The sequence below is a fragment of the Hoplias malabaricus genome, chromosome 18, assembly GCF_029633855.1.
Source record: "Hoplias malabaricus isolate fHopMal1 chromosome 18, fHopMal1.hap1, whole genome shotgun sequence".
Lineage (NCBI taxonomy): Eukaryota > Metazoa > Chordata > Actinopteri > Characiformes > Erythrinidae > Hoplias > Hoplias malabaricus.
In genome coordinates this window covers 28,138,623-28,156,784 of record NC_089817.1, presented here as the reverse complement: position 1 = coordinate 28,156,784, position 18,162 = coordinate 28,138,623, and the positions used below count along the sequence as shown (strand labels likewise).

The window sequence follows — 18,162 nt, the reverse complement described above, 5'->3', positions numbered from 1 at the left end:
GCTCTATGAAAGTGTCAAACAAATAAATACAGTGGAGTTTGAGTTCCTAACTTGTGTTTATTGATAGTCAGAAAACATGTTATTTCTTACTAATTCAAGGAATAAGGTTTAAAAGACCGTTGGTCCCCCCCACAACAGTGTTGGGAAACTCTAATAGGCGTCTTGCCTGTGACGTAGACGGTGGACAACACTCTAGAAGCTGCACTTAATTTAATGCAAAATGACGAAAAGGTGTGTTGTTTTTGGCTGCAATCATTCAATGTACAGTGGGACATCTGTGAACAAATGGCCCAAAGATCCCACAATATCCAGAAAATGGACTAAATTTGTCCACTTTAAACGGGCACTTTGGAAAGGACCATCCGCTCACTCCGTTATCTGTAGCTCATTTCACTGGCGCTTTTCCAACTATATGGGCATGTAAGGACACCAACGAAAGGTGTTCAAGAGCCTCTGTAACATGGAGGTAAACAGGGTAAGGACACTCACTTCGCCTGTTTTAGTTGGTGTTAGTTAGCGTTAGCTTGACTCGCTAAACTCGGTGGCTCAGATTATACTCGGCTACGTAGCTGCATTACGGAGGTTTATAGTGTCGGATGAATTCGAGTTCGACTTCGATCACATTTACAAGAATAACGGTACCTCTACATTTGAGTTTAGCTTATTGCTAGGCTATTGTCATGAATAATGTTGGTTATTTAGCTAGATACTGTCATAACAGTCAGTCATAACGGTGTTTTACCGCGGCGTTGTTCAGCTGTTGTCCACCAGTGACGTCACGGTCGCGTTCAAGAATTTCCGTAGCGAGCTCGGGTTTTTTACTGTCAATTTAATAAAATTGTCAGTTTTAAAGTAAATTAAGCTGCTATTTTCATTTTAATTCATACTTATATCTGTCAGTAACTACAATAATGTGGAATATTCATGGAGGTCCATTAAGTGGTGCTTAGCCTTTAACTTTTCTGTTCTGTTTTCTGTTTTGATCTTTGCCATTTGTGACACCTTTATCTTGTTTTTTTTTTTTTTTTTTTTTTTTTTTAAATTGTTTTTATGAAGGACAGTAACATTGTGGGTGTGTGTGAGAGAGAACTTTGTCATCTCATCATCTGTAAATGTGTTTCATCTCATGGCGATAGAGGACGGCAGGTGCAGCAGCTCTCTAACATTGACTTTGGCGCTGCTTTGTCCTCTGCTTCTTTTTTTTCTTCTTTATTTCCTCCCTGCCTTTTTTATATACATATATCTCCTCCCTTTTGTGTTGATTTTCTTGGCTGCTGTCGCTCACTTGACCAGATGCCAGCCAGTCACTGTTTTGCATGGCAGTGGGCCTCTGTTGCTGTAAGTATGGCTCCTCCCCCTCACTCTCTAGCCCCGCCCCACCCATTGAAACCTCACCCCTCCTCTAAACCCACCCAACTCCTCACCCCTCCAAGGCTGCCACAGAATAGAGAGCCCCTGTCGTCCTCCACATTTCTGTGCTCAGCTGCGTGGTCCTTCAGAGTTTGAGAGTGTGTTCGTGTGTGTGAGAAATAGTGAGAGAGAGAGTGTATATACGCAAATTCGCTTACACGTCGTGCCTCACTGCAGATAATCCTGCATATCCTAGTGCAGATAGCTATTGTGGTACCACAAGGTTAAATACTTCTAAAAGGACGTAAAACATAATGATAATTCCTTATAGAGTTTGAGGTCGAGGATGAGGTGGTGCGAATGTTGTGCAAGACACTGAATCTACCTGCTGCTGCGGAGTTGTTTACATTTTCAGAAACAGGATCTCAAAGATATAATCGCTGGAATCGGAGGCTCAGGAGGAGGTCTGGGACCAGCATGTGGCTTATTGTACCTCATGTCTTTCCTGTTTAAAGTAAACAAAGACCTTTCCTGCAGAGACCCTTTCCTCTCAGACTTTTACAATCTTAAGAGGGATCTCAATTACGCCTGAGCGCTTTGTACTTCACATGAAGATCCAAGTGCAAGATTGTCCTCAGTTAAGAAAGCAAGGCGTGAATTAAGGTTAAGAGCATCATAGAAATGTCACGTGGGACATCGCTAGGCCGTATGATGGGTGACCTCTGTTTCGTGAGCTTGTTCGTTCATTCCTTCATGAAACAACGGCAGTGACGTCATGACCATGAAACGCGGGCCTTGGTTCCAGATCTAAAAGTAACTTTAAAACCCTGTGTTTTTCCAGTTTGATCTGCCTTTGTGTCCTTTTCCTTCTTTCTCCAGCTTTTCTCCTTTGACGTGTTCCCTTTGTTCCAGACTTAGCCGTCTTTTACAGCAAGAAATGTTCCAATCACTGACCTCACATTCTCTGTCTCTACAATAGAGCCTGACCTTTAAGGAAAAGATGACCAGCTTGAAGTTTAAAGAGAAAACAACAGACCTGGACACCAGGAGCCATAAGTATCTGCTGCTGGCTTTGGTCAAGCTCATTCACGCCGACCCCAAATTAATGCTGCATGTAAGTGTTTTTGTGAATGGATGCTTCCAGAATGTTTTTCCAAAGGTGCATTATGTTAGCCATGTCTTTAGGGTCTTTAGTGTACGAGCAACGTCATCTTATGAAGATGAGTAATAGCTAGGGATAAACTGAGGGCGCTAACCAATAACGAATGCTTTGATATTGATACAGAAACCCCAATGAAGTGCTGTATTAAAATCCATCCTGAAATATGGCATAAAAGAGCTACAGAAAAACAACACACCTGCGTTGTCCCTTCACTCGACCAACACATTTCTGCTTGAGTAACAATATCTGGACACGGATATTGCTTCAAAGTGAACCAGATCCATCTCTGACCACTTCCGATTGTGGTTTGATTGTGATCCAATCACAATGGATTTTGGAGGAATTTACACCTGGCTTTTGATGAGAACAAGTGAAGTCTGAACATGATCCTATCACCGAAACTGTCTGTTAATACTAGGCTTAATCAGGCCCAGTGTGTGGTGTGACGTTATTAGAGCTGTAATTATTACTCTTGGGCATTAGAGTGAACAGCGCTTCATTTATTAGTAGGACATTTTAATGTTTGGCGCTTTTTTACCAAGGTTTGCCTCATTATTGTTGTAAGCACTCTGATATATTGTGCACTTCAGTTATTTGTGACGTTGTGCTTGACAGAACCCAGGGAAACAAGGCCAGGAGATCCAGAGCAGTACGGCAGAGCTCATCACAGGTTTGGTGCAGCTGGTTCCTCTCGCCAACATGGGTGATATTTCCCAGGAAGCCATGGAGGTAACACTTCTACTGTCAAAAAAATGAAATGAAAGCAGCAAAAAATGATGGAATATGCGCACAGGATCAACACATGAGGTCAATAGTTTGGGCTCCTGCGGGGTTCGTACGGGTGCTTGAAATCCTTGAAAATGCTTCAGTGTTGATGTTGTATGTGCTGGAAAATGCTTGTAATTGTAACTGTATTTCCTTCACAATAAATAGCTATCTATTAGATGCAGAAATAAAATAAGATTTGCTAGCGACTATTTTTGGTGAACCAAGAGCATTTGACTCGGCTCACCTGGAAGTGCCGACTCTTAGGCTCCCGAACGGCTCTTCGTTATACCACGCAGGAGAAAAACACCTGGTTACAAGACAGAGAAAAAGATAGGAAAGAAGGAAGTAATGGCTTCTCCTTAAAGGCCTGGTTCAATTGTAACATGTTTTCATGTGTGACCCACCTCCCCGAAGACACACGGAGTCTGAGAAAACTCGGTGAAAATAACGGGAGGTTGCGGTTTTAATGAACGCTGGCTAGAAAACTACTATAAAAATGTCGAGAACACAGGAATATTAATTGGTTTATGTACACTACCAGCTGGCAAATTTGCAGGATTAATGACAATTGGGTAATGCCAGTTTTCACGGCAAAATAGACCTTGAAAGTGCTTGGATTTGACGTTAGAAAACTGTATGAACCCTGTCCTGAGCTCCAGCCTATTCGAACCTCTAATCCCTGTTGATCATCTGTGGGGATTTGGTTGAATCGTGCTGGAATATTTCTTTAATCCCTGTAACTACAGCTCCTTGAGGTTGTTTGGAGCCCAGTAATAGGTCAAGCTTTAGTTGTATTCGTCTAATTCCTACCCCTCTGTGATCTCTTCTGAAGGCTTTACTAGTTCTGCACCAGCCTGAGACCATTGAGCTCTGGAGTCCTGACACTCCTATGGAGACTTTCTGGGATATCAGGTATCAGCAGAATATATTCTGGCTAAGCTACGTATAACTAATGTTGTGGCTACAAAAATACGGCCTAAGACACTTATTTGTTGGTTTTTGTTGTTTTTTTTCCTGCTTGTTGATTTCTTAAAAATGTCTCCTGCTACGTTTGACTTTTGACTGTCTTTTTGTCCTTCAGCTCCCAGGTGCTTTTCTTCATCTGCAAGAGGCTGATTGGCCATCAGCTGATCAACAGCACAGAGATCCTGAAGTGGCTGAGGGAGATTCTGATCTGCAGCAACAAATTTCTCCTCCGAAACAAAGTGAGTTCCTCATTTCCTGTGTAGCTTCTTTTTTATTTTTTTTGAAGCATGGAATTAGGTGGTAATTCACCCCCTCACTCATTCGTGCTGATCACAGTGCTGCACAAGGGACACTGTTCAGTCATCTGCATCAGTCGTTATGTTACACTAGGTGTTGAAAGCGGAGATGTCGATGTCTGCAACTTGCTCTCGTCTTTACAGGAGCGAGCTACGACAGGAAGTGTGATCCCCATCTGCAGACATGCCCAGACCAAACTGGAGGTTTGCCTCTACATGTTTCTCTGGAGCCCCGACATGGAGGCCGTGCTGGTGGCCATGTCCTGCTTCCGTCACCTCTGTGAAGAGGCAGATATCCGTTGTGGCGTGGACGAGGTCCCTGTGCAGACCATCCTCCCAAACTATAATACCTTCATGGAGTTTGCCTCTGTTAGCAACATGAAGGCAACAGGTAAATGAGTTGATTTTGATGTTTATTAAACAGCTGGAAATGATGTTTGGTGCTCGCTTGTGTGTCTTACGAGCAGAAAGGCTTTGCTTTTTTGATGGCATTGCAGTTAGATGAAAAATTCTGATTTGTAAAGTCTCGTGACGAAATTAGAATCTTCCAGAAGATGGCAGCAACACCTTTATCCATCTAATCCCTTTGATCTTGTTTGGATTTGTGTGCATCGTCCAGGTCGCTCAGCGCTACAGAAGAGGGTGATGGCTTTGCTGAGGAGGATAGAGCTTCCCACATCTGGTAACACAGAGGTGAGGACAGACCTTTCATTTGTTTATTTTTGTTTCAAACACTTAGTTACAATAACAATATCGTAATGTGTTGTAAATGCTCTGCTACAATGTGTATAAACATGCTAGGTTTATGATTTTATTTTTCAATAAAAGAGTTCTCCTTTCATTTTTATATAGAACTAATTATCGTATGCGGCACAGTGGCGCAGCAGGTAGTGTCGCGGTCACACAGCTCCAGGGACCTGGAGGTTGTGGGTTCGAGTCCCGCTCCGGGTGACTGTCTGTGTGTTCTCTCTGTGTCTGCGTGGGTTTCCTCCGCGTGCTCCGGTTTCCTCCCACAGTCGAAAAACACACGTTGGTAGGTGGATTGGTGACTCAAAAGTGTCCGTAGGTGTGAATGTGTGTGTCGCCCTGTGAAGTATTCCTGCCTTGCGCCCAGTGATTCCAGGTAGGCTGTGGACCCACCGCGTCCCTGAACTGGATAAGGGTTACAGACAATGAATGAATGAATGAATAATTATTGTATGCTTATGTTCACAGGCCTGGGAGGACACACATGCAAAATGGGAGCACGCCACCAAGTTAATACTGAACCATCCAAAAACAAAGCTAGAAGATTGTCAGGTATTTGTTACATCTGTTTTCTATGTTGTGGAAATGTGACTATGTACATCAAAGTGTCCGTTGGCATGGAATAATAATTGTCTCATCTTTTTGTGTGTCAGGAATGGATCAACATGACAGGGTTCCTGTGTGCGCTGGGGGGTGTGTGTTTACAGCAGAGAAACGCACCAGGTCTGGCCACCTATAGCCCCCCAATGGGCCCCCTGAGCGAGCGCAAGGGTTCCATGATCTCCATGGGCTCATGCGAGGGCAACGCAGAGACGCCCCTCAGCAAGTTTCTGGACCGGCTGCTCACTCTCATGGTGTGCAACCACGAGAAAGGCTTGCAGATCCGCAACAACGTCAAGGACCTGGTGGGCTTAGAGCTGAGCCCGGCCCTTTACCCCATGCTCTTTAACAAGCTGAAGAACAGCATCAGCCGCTTCTTTGATGCCCAGGGCCCGGTCAGTGACTTTCAAACGTTCTGCACCTGTTTAAATAGGTCATTAAGGTTAGGGCACTAATGCAAACCAAGCTTCAACAGAGTGAACAGAACTGAGAGGTTTTAAAAAAAAACATCTGTCCAATCATATGCTTTTTAACGACATTGTAAATGAGAATTGGGCCTTTTCTGTAGATTTATATTTTCATTTATTATTTTTGGTCTGAGAATGTCACCAACATGACTCGTTAAAGTAAAAGACCCTAAATAGGTGTGTTTTTGGTCTGGGTCCTACTTGTCCACGTCAAGCGTTTGGTGTTTAAAGGCTAAGCACCACTTAATGGACCTCCATGAATATTTGACATTATTGTAGTGACTGACAGATATAAGTATGAATTAAAATGAAAATAGCTGCTTAATTTGCTTTAAAACTGACAATTTTATTAAATTGACGGAAAAACCCGAGCTCGCTACGGAAATTCTTGAACGCGACCGTGACGTCACTGGTGGACAGCAGCTGAACAACGCCGCGGTAAAACACCGTTATGACTGACTGTTATGACAGTATCTAGCTAAATAACCAACATTATTCATGACAATAGCCTAGCAATAAGCTAAACTCAAATGTAGAGGTACCGTTATTCTTGTAAATGTGATCGAAGTCGAACTCGAATTCATCCGACACTATAAACCTCCGTAATGCAGCTACGTAGCCGAGTATAATCTGAGCCACCGAGTTTAGCGAGTCAAGCTAACGTTAACTAACACCGACTAAAACAGGCGAAGTGAGTGTCCTTACCCTGTTTACCTCCATGTTACAGAGGCTCTTGAACACCTTTCGTTGGTGTCCTTACATGCCCATATTGTTGGAAAAGCGCCAGTGAAATGAGCTACAGATAACGGAGTGAGCGGATGGTCCTTTCCAAAGTGCCCGTTTAAAGTGGACAAATTTAGTCCATTTTCTGGATATTTTGGGATCTTTGGGCCATTTGTTCACAGATGTCCCACTGTACATTGAATGATTGCAGCCAAAAACAACACACCTTTTCATCATTTTGCATTAAATTAAGTGCAGCTTCTAGAGTTGTTGTCCACCATCTACGTCACAGGCAAGACGCCTATTAGAGTTTCCGAACACCGTTGTGGGGGGGGCCAACGGTCTTTTAAACCTTATTCCTTGAATTAGTAAGAAATAACATGTTTTCTGTAATAACTCAAATTCCACTGTATTTATTTGTTTGACACTTTCATAGAGCTGCTGCTTAGCCTTTTAGGTGATCTCCGTACTTTGCAGGTTCCCATCAACGAGACCAACACACAGTTTGTGGAGCAGACAATTGCCATCATGAAGAACTTGTTAGACAATCACACAGAAGGCAGCTCTGAACATCTCGGCCAGGCCAGCATCGAGACCATGATGCTCAACTTGGTCAGGTTAGAGCAGTGCATCCTTGTGTAGACAACTCCGGCACACGTACGTGTCTGTTGCTTCCAGCAAATTTTAAGGTGGAATTATTACAAGTGACATGGTTTGTGTCTCTCATTCATTTGCCAAGCTGCACCCCTCCTGCAATAGCTTTTGGTGCCCATTGTGTATTTATAACACATGATTTATTGGATCATGCAAATGAAGCTCAGTTTCTGCTGCGTGTGCTTGTTTTCCCAGGTATGTGCGTATCTTGGGGAACATGGTTCACGCCATTCAGATCAAAACCAAACTGTGCCAGCTGGTGGAGGTGATGATGGAGCGCAGAGACGATCTGTCCTTCTGCCAGGAGATGAAGTTCAGGTTAGAGGGATTTTATTTCATCAGCTTAACTTATGATTTTTGGGTATTTTTTTATACCCTTCACTGTGTCTTCACTGTGTCTCTCACAGGAACAAAATGGTGGAATACCTGACAGATTGGGTGATGGGAACCTCCAACCAGGCAGCTGATGACGATGTCAAGTGTCTAACCAGGTTCTGGTTAATAACAAAGTCACAACCGCATTGGTTTTAAGTGTTAGCTACTAATGCTCACTTTCTGGGAATGTATTTGTGCTTGAAAATATGCTCAATAGGGATCTGGACCAGGCTAGTATGGAAGCGGTAGTGTCTCTGCTGGCCGGGCTTCCCCTTCAGCCCGAAGAAGGAGATGGCGTGGAACTCATGGAGGCAAAGTCTCAACTCTTCCTCAAGTAAGAACACGTGGCACGCCCTTTTCATAACGGTACACATTGTGTTTTTGTGAAACTTAAGGAGCTAGAGAGGAAAATGCCTGTCAAGAAGCGTCACCGTCCTTCTCTTTCTCTCTCCAGGTACTTCACACTCTTCATGAACCTGCTGAATGACTGCAGCGAGGTGGAGGACGATGGGCAGCAGGTGGCTGGCCGAAAGCGGGGCATGTCCAGACGCCTGGCCTCCCTCCGCCACTGCACTGTGTTGGCCATGTCCAACCTTCTCAACGCTAATGTGGACAGTGGTCTTATGCATTCCATTGGTGAGCTCGGCATTGCACTACACAGTACCGGTGGAGATGAAGTGCGGGACTAATTTACTACAGTGCTGGACAGCCCCGTTTTACCCTGTTAAATGTGTACTTAACCCTGCCTCTTCATGCTTACCATTTCCTTCTGTTGTCCCAGGCCTGGGCTACCATAAAGACCTGCAAACGCGGGCCACGTTCATGGAGGTGCTTACCAAGATCCTGCAGCAGGGCACTGAGTTCGACACCCTGGCAGAGACGGTGCTGGCTGACCGCTTCGAAAGGCTGGTTGAGCTTGTCACCATGATGGGGGACCAGGGCGAGCTTCCCATTGCCATGGCTTTAGCCAACGTCGTGCCTTGTTCTCAGTGGGTCTGTACTGATCGTGTTCTCACGGTGTGATCCAGGCGTTTGTATGGCTGCTCTGGCTCTGTGCGCTTATGTTTATCTCCTCCCCCAGGACGAGCTGGCGCGGGTCCTGGTCACTCTTTTTGACTCGCGGCACCTCCTCTACCAGCTTTTGTGGAACATGTTCTCGAAGGAGGTGGAACTGGCCGATTCCATGCAAACTCTCTTCCGAGGAAACAGCCTGGCCAGTAAAATCATGACTTTTTGTTTTAAGGTAGAATTTATTTATTTATTTTTTGGTGTGTGTAATTATTGGGTTTACTGTGCACTGTTTGTAAAAAGGAAACAAGATGCTTGGTTTTTGATGTGATTTCCCACATCCTTCTTTTCATATCTCTCTCTCTCTCTCTCTCTCTTGCTCTCTTTCTTTCTCTCTCTCTTTCTCTTGCTCTCTCTCCCTCTCTCTTGGTCTCTCTCTTTCTCTTGCTCTCTCTCCCTCTCTCTTGGTCTCTCTCTTTCTCTTGCTCTCTCTCTCTTTCTCTTGCTGTCTCTTGCTCTCTCTCTCTTTTGCTTTCTTTCTCTTGCGCTCTCTCTCTTGCTCTCTCTCTCTTTCTCTTGCTCTCTCTCTCTCGCTCTCTTTCTCTTTCTCTCTCTTTCCCTCTCTCTCTCTTTCTTTCTTTCTCTCTCTCCCTCTTTTTCTTTCTCTCTCTTTTCCTCTCTCTCTCTCTCATTCCCTTTCTCTCTCTCTCTCTCTCTCTCTCTCTCTCTCTCTCTCTCTCTCTCTCTCTCTCTCCAGGTTTATGGTGCTACTTATCTGCAGAAGCTGCTGGAACCCCTCCTTCGAGGTGTCATTACAGCTCCTGAGTGGCAGATTCTCAGTTTTGAAGTGGATCCCACCAGGTAGTGTTTGAGGCCCCTGATTTTTTTATTTGTTTATTTACTTATTATTTTTTTTATATATATATATATATATATATATATATATATATATATATTAATTGAAAAAAATGTGCATCGCTACCCCATCATTCATCAACACACACATCTTTAATGCGACATTACACCAAGCTTGGCTTCTTTCCTTTGAATTTTATTCTCATTTCTTGACGTACTGATTATTATTAACTCTTAATTCAATAATCTGTGTGTGTTTATCTGTTGTTGAAAATGAGAGTTAAATTTTTATTTGACATGTGTTGATCCTTTTAGACTGGAGCACAGTGAAGTTTTGGAGGAGAACCAGCGGAACCTGCTCCAGATCACCAGCCGCTTCTTCCTGGCCATTATCAACTCCTCAAGTGAATTCCCTCCGCAGCTGAGGAGTGTGTGTCACTGCCTGTTCCAGGTGGGCAGGACAGGGAGAGCAGTCTAGCGGCTCGTTTCCGGTGCCGTGGACTCATCCTCAAACATTTTACTGTCCTCTGTGTCATCCGTACTGTATTGTAGCCTCTTTACTACTGTAATTTCAAACTGTATGTTTTTTTGTGCTAGACTCATGTCAAATATGCCTCTGTTTTAAGACCGCAGTATAGCATTCAGCTTAAACATGGAGTCTCAAAAGTAGAGCAGATGAGTGATGTCAGATGCATAATTGACATGGGGGTCATTCCATGCTAAGTCACCTACAGAGGGTCCAATTTTGTCATCATTTCTGATCAAAATCAAGCAATTGTGCTTTGAACATTCATTGATTCATTCATTCATTATCTGTAACCCTTATCCAGTTCAGGGTGGGTCCAGAGCCTACCTGGAATCATTGGGCGCAAGGCGGGAATACACCCTGGAGGGAGCGCCAGTCCTTCACAGGGCAACACACACTCAAACATTTATTCACACACTTACACCTACGGACACTTTTGAGTCGCCAATCCACCTACCAACGTGTGTTTTTGGGCTGTGGAAGGAAACCGGGGCACCCGGAGGAAACCCACGCAGACACAGGGAGAACACACCAACTCCTCACAGACAGTCACCCGGAGGAAACCCACACAGACACCGGGAGAACACACCACACTCCTCACAGACAGTCACCCGGAGGAAACCCACGCAGACACAGGGAGAACACACCACACTCCTCACAGACAGTCACCCGGAGCGGGAATCGAACCCACAACCTCCAGGTCCCTGGAGCTGTGTGACTGCGACACCTACCTGCTGCGCCACCGTGCCGCCCGTGCTTTGAACAGTTCGTTTTTTTAAATTATTTTTACCCAGTTAATGTAGGAAGGTTTAAAAAAATTGATAACAAGGAATTGAGTGTGATTTGCATGCATCAAATTCGATATTCATAACAGGGACCACCCAGTCAGTTATTTGTTGTCTGGAATCATGGGGTCAAATGAACCTTTTTCATTTTCTGCTGCTTTTTTACGTAGAGTGCAGAATTGCCCCGCCCCCTCGTATGAGTCTCTCCAATCACAGCGCTTAAACACGACGAGCCCGGGGAAAAAAGAAGCCAGAGTAAAACCCATGACGTGACCCGACCTGTCCCTTGTGAGCTGGTGTGGAATGACCCATGGGCTCATGTTCGTGGTGGTGGTGGTGGTGTGTGTGTGTGTGTGTGTGTGATAGCTAGTGCTGTGACCTGTTTGTGCTCATCTCTATCCTGTAGGCTACTTGCCACTCTCTACTGAATAAAGCCACAGTTAAAGAGAAAAAGGAAAGCAAAAAATCCGTAAGTTCAGTGGAACTCCTCCATCGCCACTGCTTCTCTTTTAGAGTTAAAGCACTTCATTCTCTTGGACGGCTGAATTAATTCTGAATCTTTTTTTTATTTATTTACACTGCCCCCACCTTTTGACAGTCATCACCTGGAATCATACTAATTTCTTACACTCTGAAGCTTTCACTCTGGTGCGCTTTACAACGACCCCAGCAGACAAAATGTGCTTCCTCTTTGCATCGGCTCTCTGTTTCGGAGGTGTATGTTTATGGATGGATCAGTGGCATTGTGGGTAATGTAGTTTTGCCATGATCTGAGCTTTCATGTCCTACCAGAATGGCTTAACTTATCCTCATTATTTTCACTTGGCACCTGGCCCTTTCTACTAAGAGCTAGAAGAGGATCTCTATGTAATCAGCCGACTTCAAACGCCTTGCTTTCCTTATTTCTCCTCTAACACAATTCGTACCGGGCCGTAGTGGCACAGCGTAAACTTCCCACACTTGTATGCCTTAAAATAACTATTTGATTTGTCTTTGAGGGCTACACACAGCCTTGAAAGGTTAAGGCATGTCAGAAAATACATTTTATTAGCTATTAACAGCCTTATGTTTGTCTCTTCTATGGCTCAGGTGGTGAGTCAGCGCTTTCCTCAGAACAGTATAGGAGCTGTTGGCAGTGCCATGTTCCTGCGCTTCATCAATCCAGCCATCGTCTCCCCTTACGAGGCCGGGATCCTAGACAAGAAGCCCCCTCCTCGGATAGAGCGAGGGCTCAAACTCATGTCCAAGGTGAGAGAATGGTTCTAGTTCATTGGTAACACAAACGTCACTTGACTCACTTCAAGGTCCACTTTAATGTGGCACAGGGCACGGTAGGCCTTACGATGACCTACAGCAGTGAGCAGATCTTCACAGTGTAGCCGAAGACAGTTGGAAAAGCTTTGTAGAAAGATTTATGGTAAACAGAACTATCGCTTTGGGAACCTGCGCGCAGGCGACTCGGAATCTTTCTGTCTTTGTTTTTTCATTCAGATTCTGCAAAGTATTGCCAACCATGTGTTGTTCACAAAGGAGGAGCACATGAGACCTTTCAATGACTTTGTGAAGAGCAATTTCGATGCAGCCAGAAGGTATGTCTGCATAACATCGCTCCTCGCTCATCTCTCTCTCTCTCCCGCACACACACACACACACACACACATTGTAAAATAAACTCAAGCTTTGAATAGCTTATCTGCTTCTGATTTGGGTTCATGCTTCAGGGTGGAATATTAAAACAGTGTTGGCTTTTATCCTTCACAAATTTTAATGTCTGAGTGTAAACACTCTTGTGCTATTTGGCTACTAATTGCTTCCATGAATAGGTGTTTTTATGTGAGAGTGAGAGAGAAAGAGAGAGAGAGAGAGAGAGATACAGCTACATATGAAAGATGATGTCTCTGTGGTCAAAATATTTGACTTCATTCATTATCTGTAACCCTTATCCAGTTCAGGGTCGCAGTGGGTCCAGAGCCTACCTGGAATCATTGGGCACAAGGCGGGAATACACCCTGGAGGGGGCGCCAGTCCTTCACAGGGCAACACACACACCTACGGACACTTTTTAAGTCATGCAGACATTTACATTTATGCATTTGGCAGACGCTTTTATCCAAAGCCACTTACAAAAGAGGATCTAACATTCAAACTACAGCACAATTTATACAAAATACCTTACATTGAGTGCAATATGCCAGGAAGAACACACCACACTCCTCACAGACAGTCACCCGGAGGAAACCCACACAGACACAGAGAGAACACACCACACTCCTCACAGACAGTCACCTGGAGGAAACCCACGCAGACACAGGGAGAACACACCACACTCCTCATAGACAGTCACCCGGAGGAAACCCACGCAGACACAGAGAGAACACACCACACTCCTCACAGACAGTCACCCGGAGGAAACCCACGCAGACACAGAGAGAACACACCACACTCCTCACAGACAGTCACCCAGAGGAAACCCACGCAGACACAGGGAGAACACACCACACTCCTCACAGACAGTCACCCGGAGCGGGAATCGAACCCACAACCTCCAGGCCCCTGGAGCTGTGTGACTGCGACACTACCTGCTGCACCATCGTGCCGCCCTATGTGACTTCAATAGGGGGAAAATTTTGTTTTTATTTTGCTATTGCATTTTGCAAAATGTGTTAGACCAAATCGATATCTAAATCATATTCTGAAGTAGTGCTCTGAAATCGTGCTCAATATCACGATTAATTGTACGTTTTACCATGATTACGATCAATAAGCGATTATTTTGTTGTATTTTTGACCCTCACAGTTCAGTGACGAGGCTTGTGCTGTAAATATGCTCCAGTGTTAAAGCTGGGATATTTATTCTGATGTCGCTGGGAGCTTGTTCCTCTCTCGTTTTCTGAGCACTGTTTATATTTGGTGTGTGATTGTGCTTTGGTGCTTTTTCTCAGTGTTTACATTTGACTTCTTTTTGTTCAGTGTTGTCTTAATTATAGTCAAAACACAGACATCGATTATTAAGTTGTGAATGTCGATTTCGATCATTAATTTCCCAGCCCTACAGCAACGTTTAACCACTTCATAACCACTTTGCATAGTAACCTTCTTTTGAAAAAACTCTGCCATCAGATTTTTCTTGGACATAGCTTCTGACTGTCCGGCCAGCGACTCGATCAACCACAGCTTGTCCTTCATCAGCGATGGCAACGTGCTGGCACTGCACCGGCTGCTGTGGAACAACCAGGAGAAAATCGGCCAGTACCTCTCCAGCAACAGGTGAGAAATCGTGTTTCACAGCCTTACTCTTAATTAAAGTCTGTGTGTGGAGGGCTGACTCCACTGGTGTTAATGCAAATGTGTTGAACGCAAATGTTGCAGCACCACAGACTATTAGCTAAAAGAGGGAAGGTAAATTTAGAGCATTTTGCGATGCTTGGCTGATCAGAACAGCATTTATATTTGTTATGCAGATGCATCCATTTGACTGCTCCATGATTTGAAGCCTGATAAGCAAATTGCCTGTGATCACTTATAATGGGACACTGTAGTTTATCTTTTCTTAACAGTTCATTAGAGAAAGGACACTGCATCTCAAAGCAGCATTTAGAAAATTTTAGAACTTTATATATTTAATAAAACTTGAGGAAATGTATCAAGTAAATAATATGCCTTCATATGTATTATGTTTAAAATTGTAAGGTGATAATCTGGTAGATATTGATAATATATATTTTTTACTTTCTCTCTTACTAAGTAGCGTGGTGGTGAATGTCTGCGCAGATGGATTTCCACGTCCTGTTTAGTCTCATGTGTGCTTAGTTTGCTAAAATGATAAGAAATGAAAGACACGCTTTACAAATTTATGTCTCTGAACTCCTTTTTAGGGACCATAAAGCAGTGGGTCGGCGGCCATTCGATAAGATGGCTACTCTTCTCGCTTACCTGGGACCCCCTGAGCACAAACCAGTGGCTGATACACACTGGTCCAGCTTAAATCTCACCAGTTCCAAATTTGAGGAGTTCATGACAAGGTAATGAATTCCTAAATTAGGTTCATTCATTCATTATCTGTAACCCTTATTCAGTTCAGGGTCGCGGTGGCGTCCAGAGCCTACCTGGAATCATTGGGCGCAAGGTGGGTATACACCCTGGAGGGGGGCGCCAGTCCTTCACAGGGCAACACAGACACACACACTCACACCTACGGACACTTTTGAGTCACCAATCCACCTACCAACGTGTGTTTTTGGACTGTGGGAGGAAACCCACGCAGACACAGGGAGAACACACCACACACCTCACAGACAGTCACCCGGAGGAAACCCACGCAGACACAGGAAGAACACACCACACTCCTCACAGTCACCCGGAGGAAACCCACGCAGACACAGGGAGAACACACCACACACCTCACAGATAGTCACCCGGAGGAAACCCATGCAGACACAGGAAGAACACACCACACTCCTCACAGACAGTCACCCGGAGTGGGAATCGAACCCACAACCTCCAGGCCCCTGGAGCTGTGTGACTGCGACACTACCTGCTGCACCACCGTGCCGCCCTCTCCTAAATTAGATGCTAGGCTAAGTTAAAGCGGCACTCATTTATTTAAGGGTCACTTACATGGGAAAATTAACCAACGTTTACACATTTTACATGCTTTTTAACTACCTTTTTTTGAGGGTAGAATATTTTCAGCCTACTTGGATGTTATATTTTGTTATAATATTATAGATCGATGGCTAGGCAAAGTGCTAATGCAAAGTCCTAAAGATAATTCTACACCTGAATTGCAGATGTTTCTAATATTGTGATCATGTTTTATATAGTATTCATTCAAAAAGCTGGAACATGGCCTTGTGAAGGGGTTGAAGGTAGAGCTGGACGATACGACCAACATTTATGTCACGATATATTTCAAAATTTCAGTCATTACGATATAATACCGATATTGATCTAAAATAACGTAAAAGCCACAGAATAACTGCCCAGAACAAACAAGAAGCATGACATCACAGTCAAACACAAACCTCTTGACACAAAACTGATGGCGGTGAACTGTGCAGTGCCCCTTTAAATACCGTCCGTCAGTGTCAAATGCTGTAAATTAATATATATTTAAATAACGAAAACGTGTGTAAAATCATATCGTTATTGAAACATTTGATATTGCGATTATATGTTGATATTGATGTATTGTCCGGCCCTAGTTGAAAGTCATATTGTTGTGTCAGGCATTGTAGTATTTACCAAACAGGGGTATGTGTTTGCTTTTAAACTCATTCAACACCATCCTTTTTGTCTGGTTCAGACACCAGGTTCATGAAAAAGAAGAGTTCAAAGCACTGAAAACTCTCAACATTTTCTACCAGGCGGGCACCTCTAAGAACGGCAACCCTGTCTTCTACTACGTCACTCGCAGGTAAGGGGTCTACGTGAGTGTTCTGACTGTTTTGGACGTTAATTTAGATTCTCTGTCGTCAGAAATGTTCACTTTGTGTCTGAAGGTCTGTTCGGATGTTTTATTTGTGCAAAGAAATGTGTTGTTGTTTGGCTGTTTATGTGATGGACATATCATTGTTGATCACTTTAGTACATTGTACCCTGTTTTAAAAATGCTGACATGTACATGCCTTTTATAATCCATTGTCATTCCAGAAGAATTGTGTAGTTATTTACAGATAGTAAATATAAAGCACATACAATGATTGTCTTACACTGTCGTTTATTTATTTTTATGTCTTATTTATGTTTTTACAAACACATTAACGTTTAAAGTGTGATCTCATTGTCGGAACAAAACCTTGTACTGTTTGTTTTTTTACATTTTACATTGTTAAATTATAGAACAGTTGTTTATATGATATCAACATTACCACAGCATGATGAATAGACCAGATCTTACCAGGTCTTCCAAGAAATATGAGAATCAAGAAAACATAGACTAAAGCAGAATAAAATAGAAATGTTGTGTGTAATGGACAGTGGGGTTGGTTTTAGAAGTTTTAGAACTGGGAGTATCCCCGTGCAGTGTAGGTCTGCTACTGCATGAGTTGTGAAAAGACCGCTAGAGAGACACTGAGGAAAAGCAGAGTTTCTGCACTGGAGGAGGGTTTGCTGGCTCTGGATCTACTTGTGGCTTCGATTGGTTTAGAGCTTCTGGTTGAAGAGATGCCTGACTCGGTTGTGCTGGAGCGCAGTTCTGTGGTGTATGAAGCTGTCCCTGTGGAGCTGCTGGAGTTTGAGCTTGAACCCATGGGGACGCTGATATTTGGTTTGCCACGGGTTCCAGAGAAAGCACCTGAAGTGAATGAGGTGTTGCTGGCGTTGTTCATAGCAGGCGAATCATTTCTAAAGGCATCGTCATGCATTTGAACGACCACACAGCTTATGTTGCACTAGATTTGTACTAGTTGCACTTTAATGTTGTGTATTGTTTTGTGTTCTATGTCCTTTGCACTTTAATGCGTGTGCACTGTTTCATGTTGCACTAGCTTTACACTAGTCGCACTTTAATGTTGTGTATTGTCTTATGTAGCACCTTGGTCCTGGAGGAACGCTATTTCGTTTCACTGTGTACTGTAAACACTATATACTGCTGAAATGACAATAAAATTCTTGAAACTTGAAACTTGAAACTTGAGCTACACATCAGAGCCAAAAACGCTAGATAGTCTCCTGCACTGAGCAACATCTTCAGCTGTATCTTCTTTTTTGTGCCTTAAAACCAGTGGGTAACAAACAGTCAAATACAAAACTGCAGTCAAAACTGTGTTAAATGTAATTGAACCTCTGTTGAACTTGAATAATGACATTTAAACACTCTTTGCGTACTCTTCAACACTGAGATTAATCATCGTGGACCTTTTCTTTTCTCTGTAAAATC

At 43.7% G+C, this 18,162-nt stretch overlaps 1 protein-coding gene across 1 annotated transcript in view; it reads left to right on the top strand.

The window, feature by feature from the left end:
* nf1b (neurofibromin 1b) overlaps nucleotides 1-18,162 on the top strand; it is a 64,984-nt gene that overhangs the window by 14,416 nt on the left and 32,406 nt on the right. Inside the window, exons 13-35 of the mRNA XM_066651684.1 lie at nucleotides 2,330-2,464; nucleotides 3,128-3,241; nucleotides 4,113-4,192; nucleotides 4,362-4,485; nucleotides 4,687-4,933; nucleotides 5,162-5,235; nucleotides 5,758-5,841; nucleotides 5,943-6,284; nucleotides 7,557-7,696; nucleotides 7,929-8,051; nucleotides 8,141-8,224; nucleotides 8,326-8,442; nucleotides 8,563-8,744; nucleotides 8,890-9,101; nucleotides 9,190-9,351; nucleotides 9,874-9,977; nucleotides 10,287-10,422; nucleotides 11,689-11,751; nucleotides 12,372-12,530; nucleotides 12,774-12,871; nucleotides 14,403-14,549; nucleotides 15,158-15,304; nucleotides 16,588-16,698. Coding sequence (XP_066507781.1) covers nucleotides 2,330-2,464; nucleotides 3,128-3,241; nucleotides 4,113-4,192; nucleotides 4,362-4,485; nucleotides 4,687-4,933; nucleotides 5,162-5,235; nucleotides 5,758-5,841; nucleotides 5,943-6,284; nucleotides 7,557-7,696; nucleotides 7,929-8,051; nucleotides 8,141-8,224; nucleotides 8,326-8,442; nucleotides 8,563-8,744; nucleotides 8,890-9,101; nucleotides 9,190-9,351; nucleotides 9,874-9,977; nucleotides 10,287-10,422; nucleotides 11,689-11,751; nucleotides 12,372-12,530; nucleotides 12,774-12,871; nucleotides 14,403-14,549; nucleotides 15,158-15,304; nucleotides 16,588-16,698 — 3,185 coding nt within the window. The remainder of the gene's footprint in view (nucleotides 1-2,329; nucleotides 2,465-3,127; nucleotides 3,242-4,112; nucleotides 4,193-4,361; nucleotides 4,486-4,686; nucleotides 4,934-5,161; nucleotides 5,236-5,757; nucleotides 5,842-5,942; nucleotides 6,285-7,556; nucleotides 7,697-7,928; nucleotides 8,052-8,140; nucleotides 8,225-8,325; nucleotides 8,443-8,562; nucleotides 8,745-8,889; nucleotides 9,102-9,189; nucleotides 9,352-9,873; nucleotides 9,978-10,286; nucleotides 10,423-11,688; nucleotides 11,752-12,371; nucleotides 12,531-12,773; nucleotides 12,872-14,402; nucleotides 14,550-15,157; nucleotides 15,305-16,587; nucleotides 16,699-18,162) is intronic.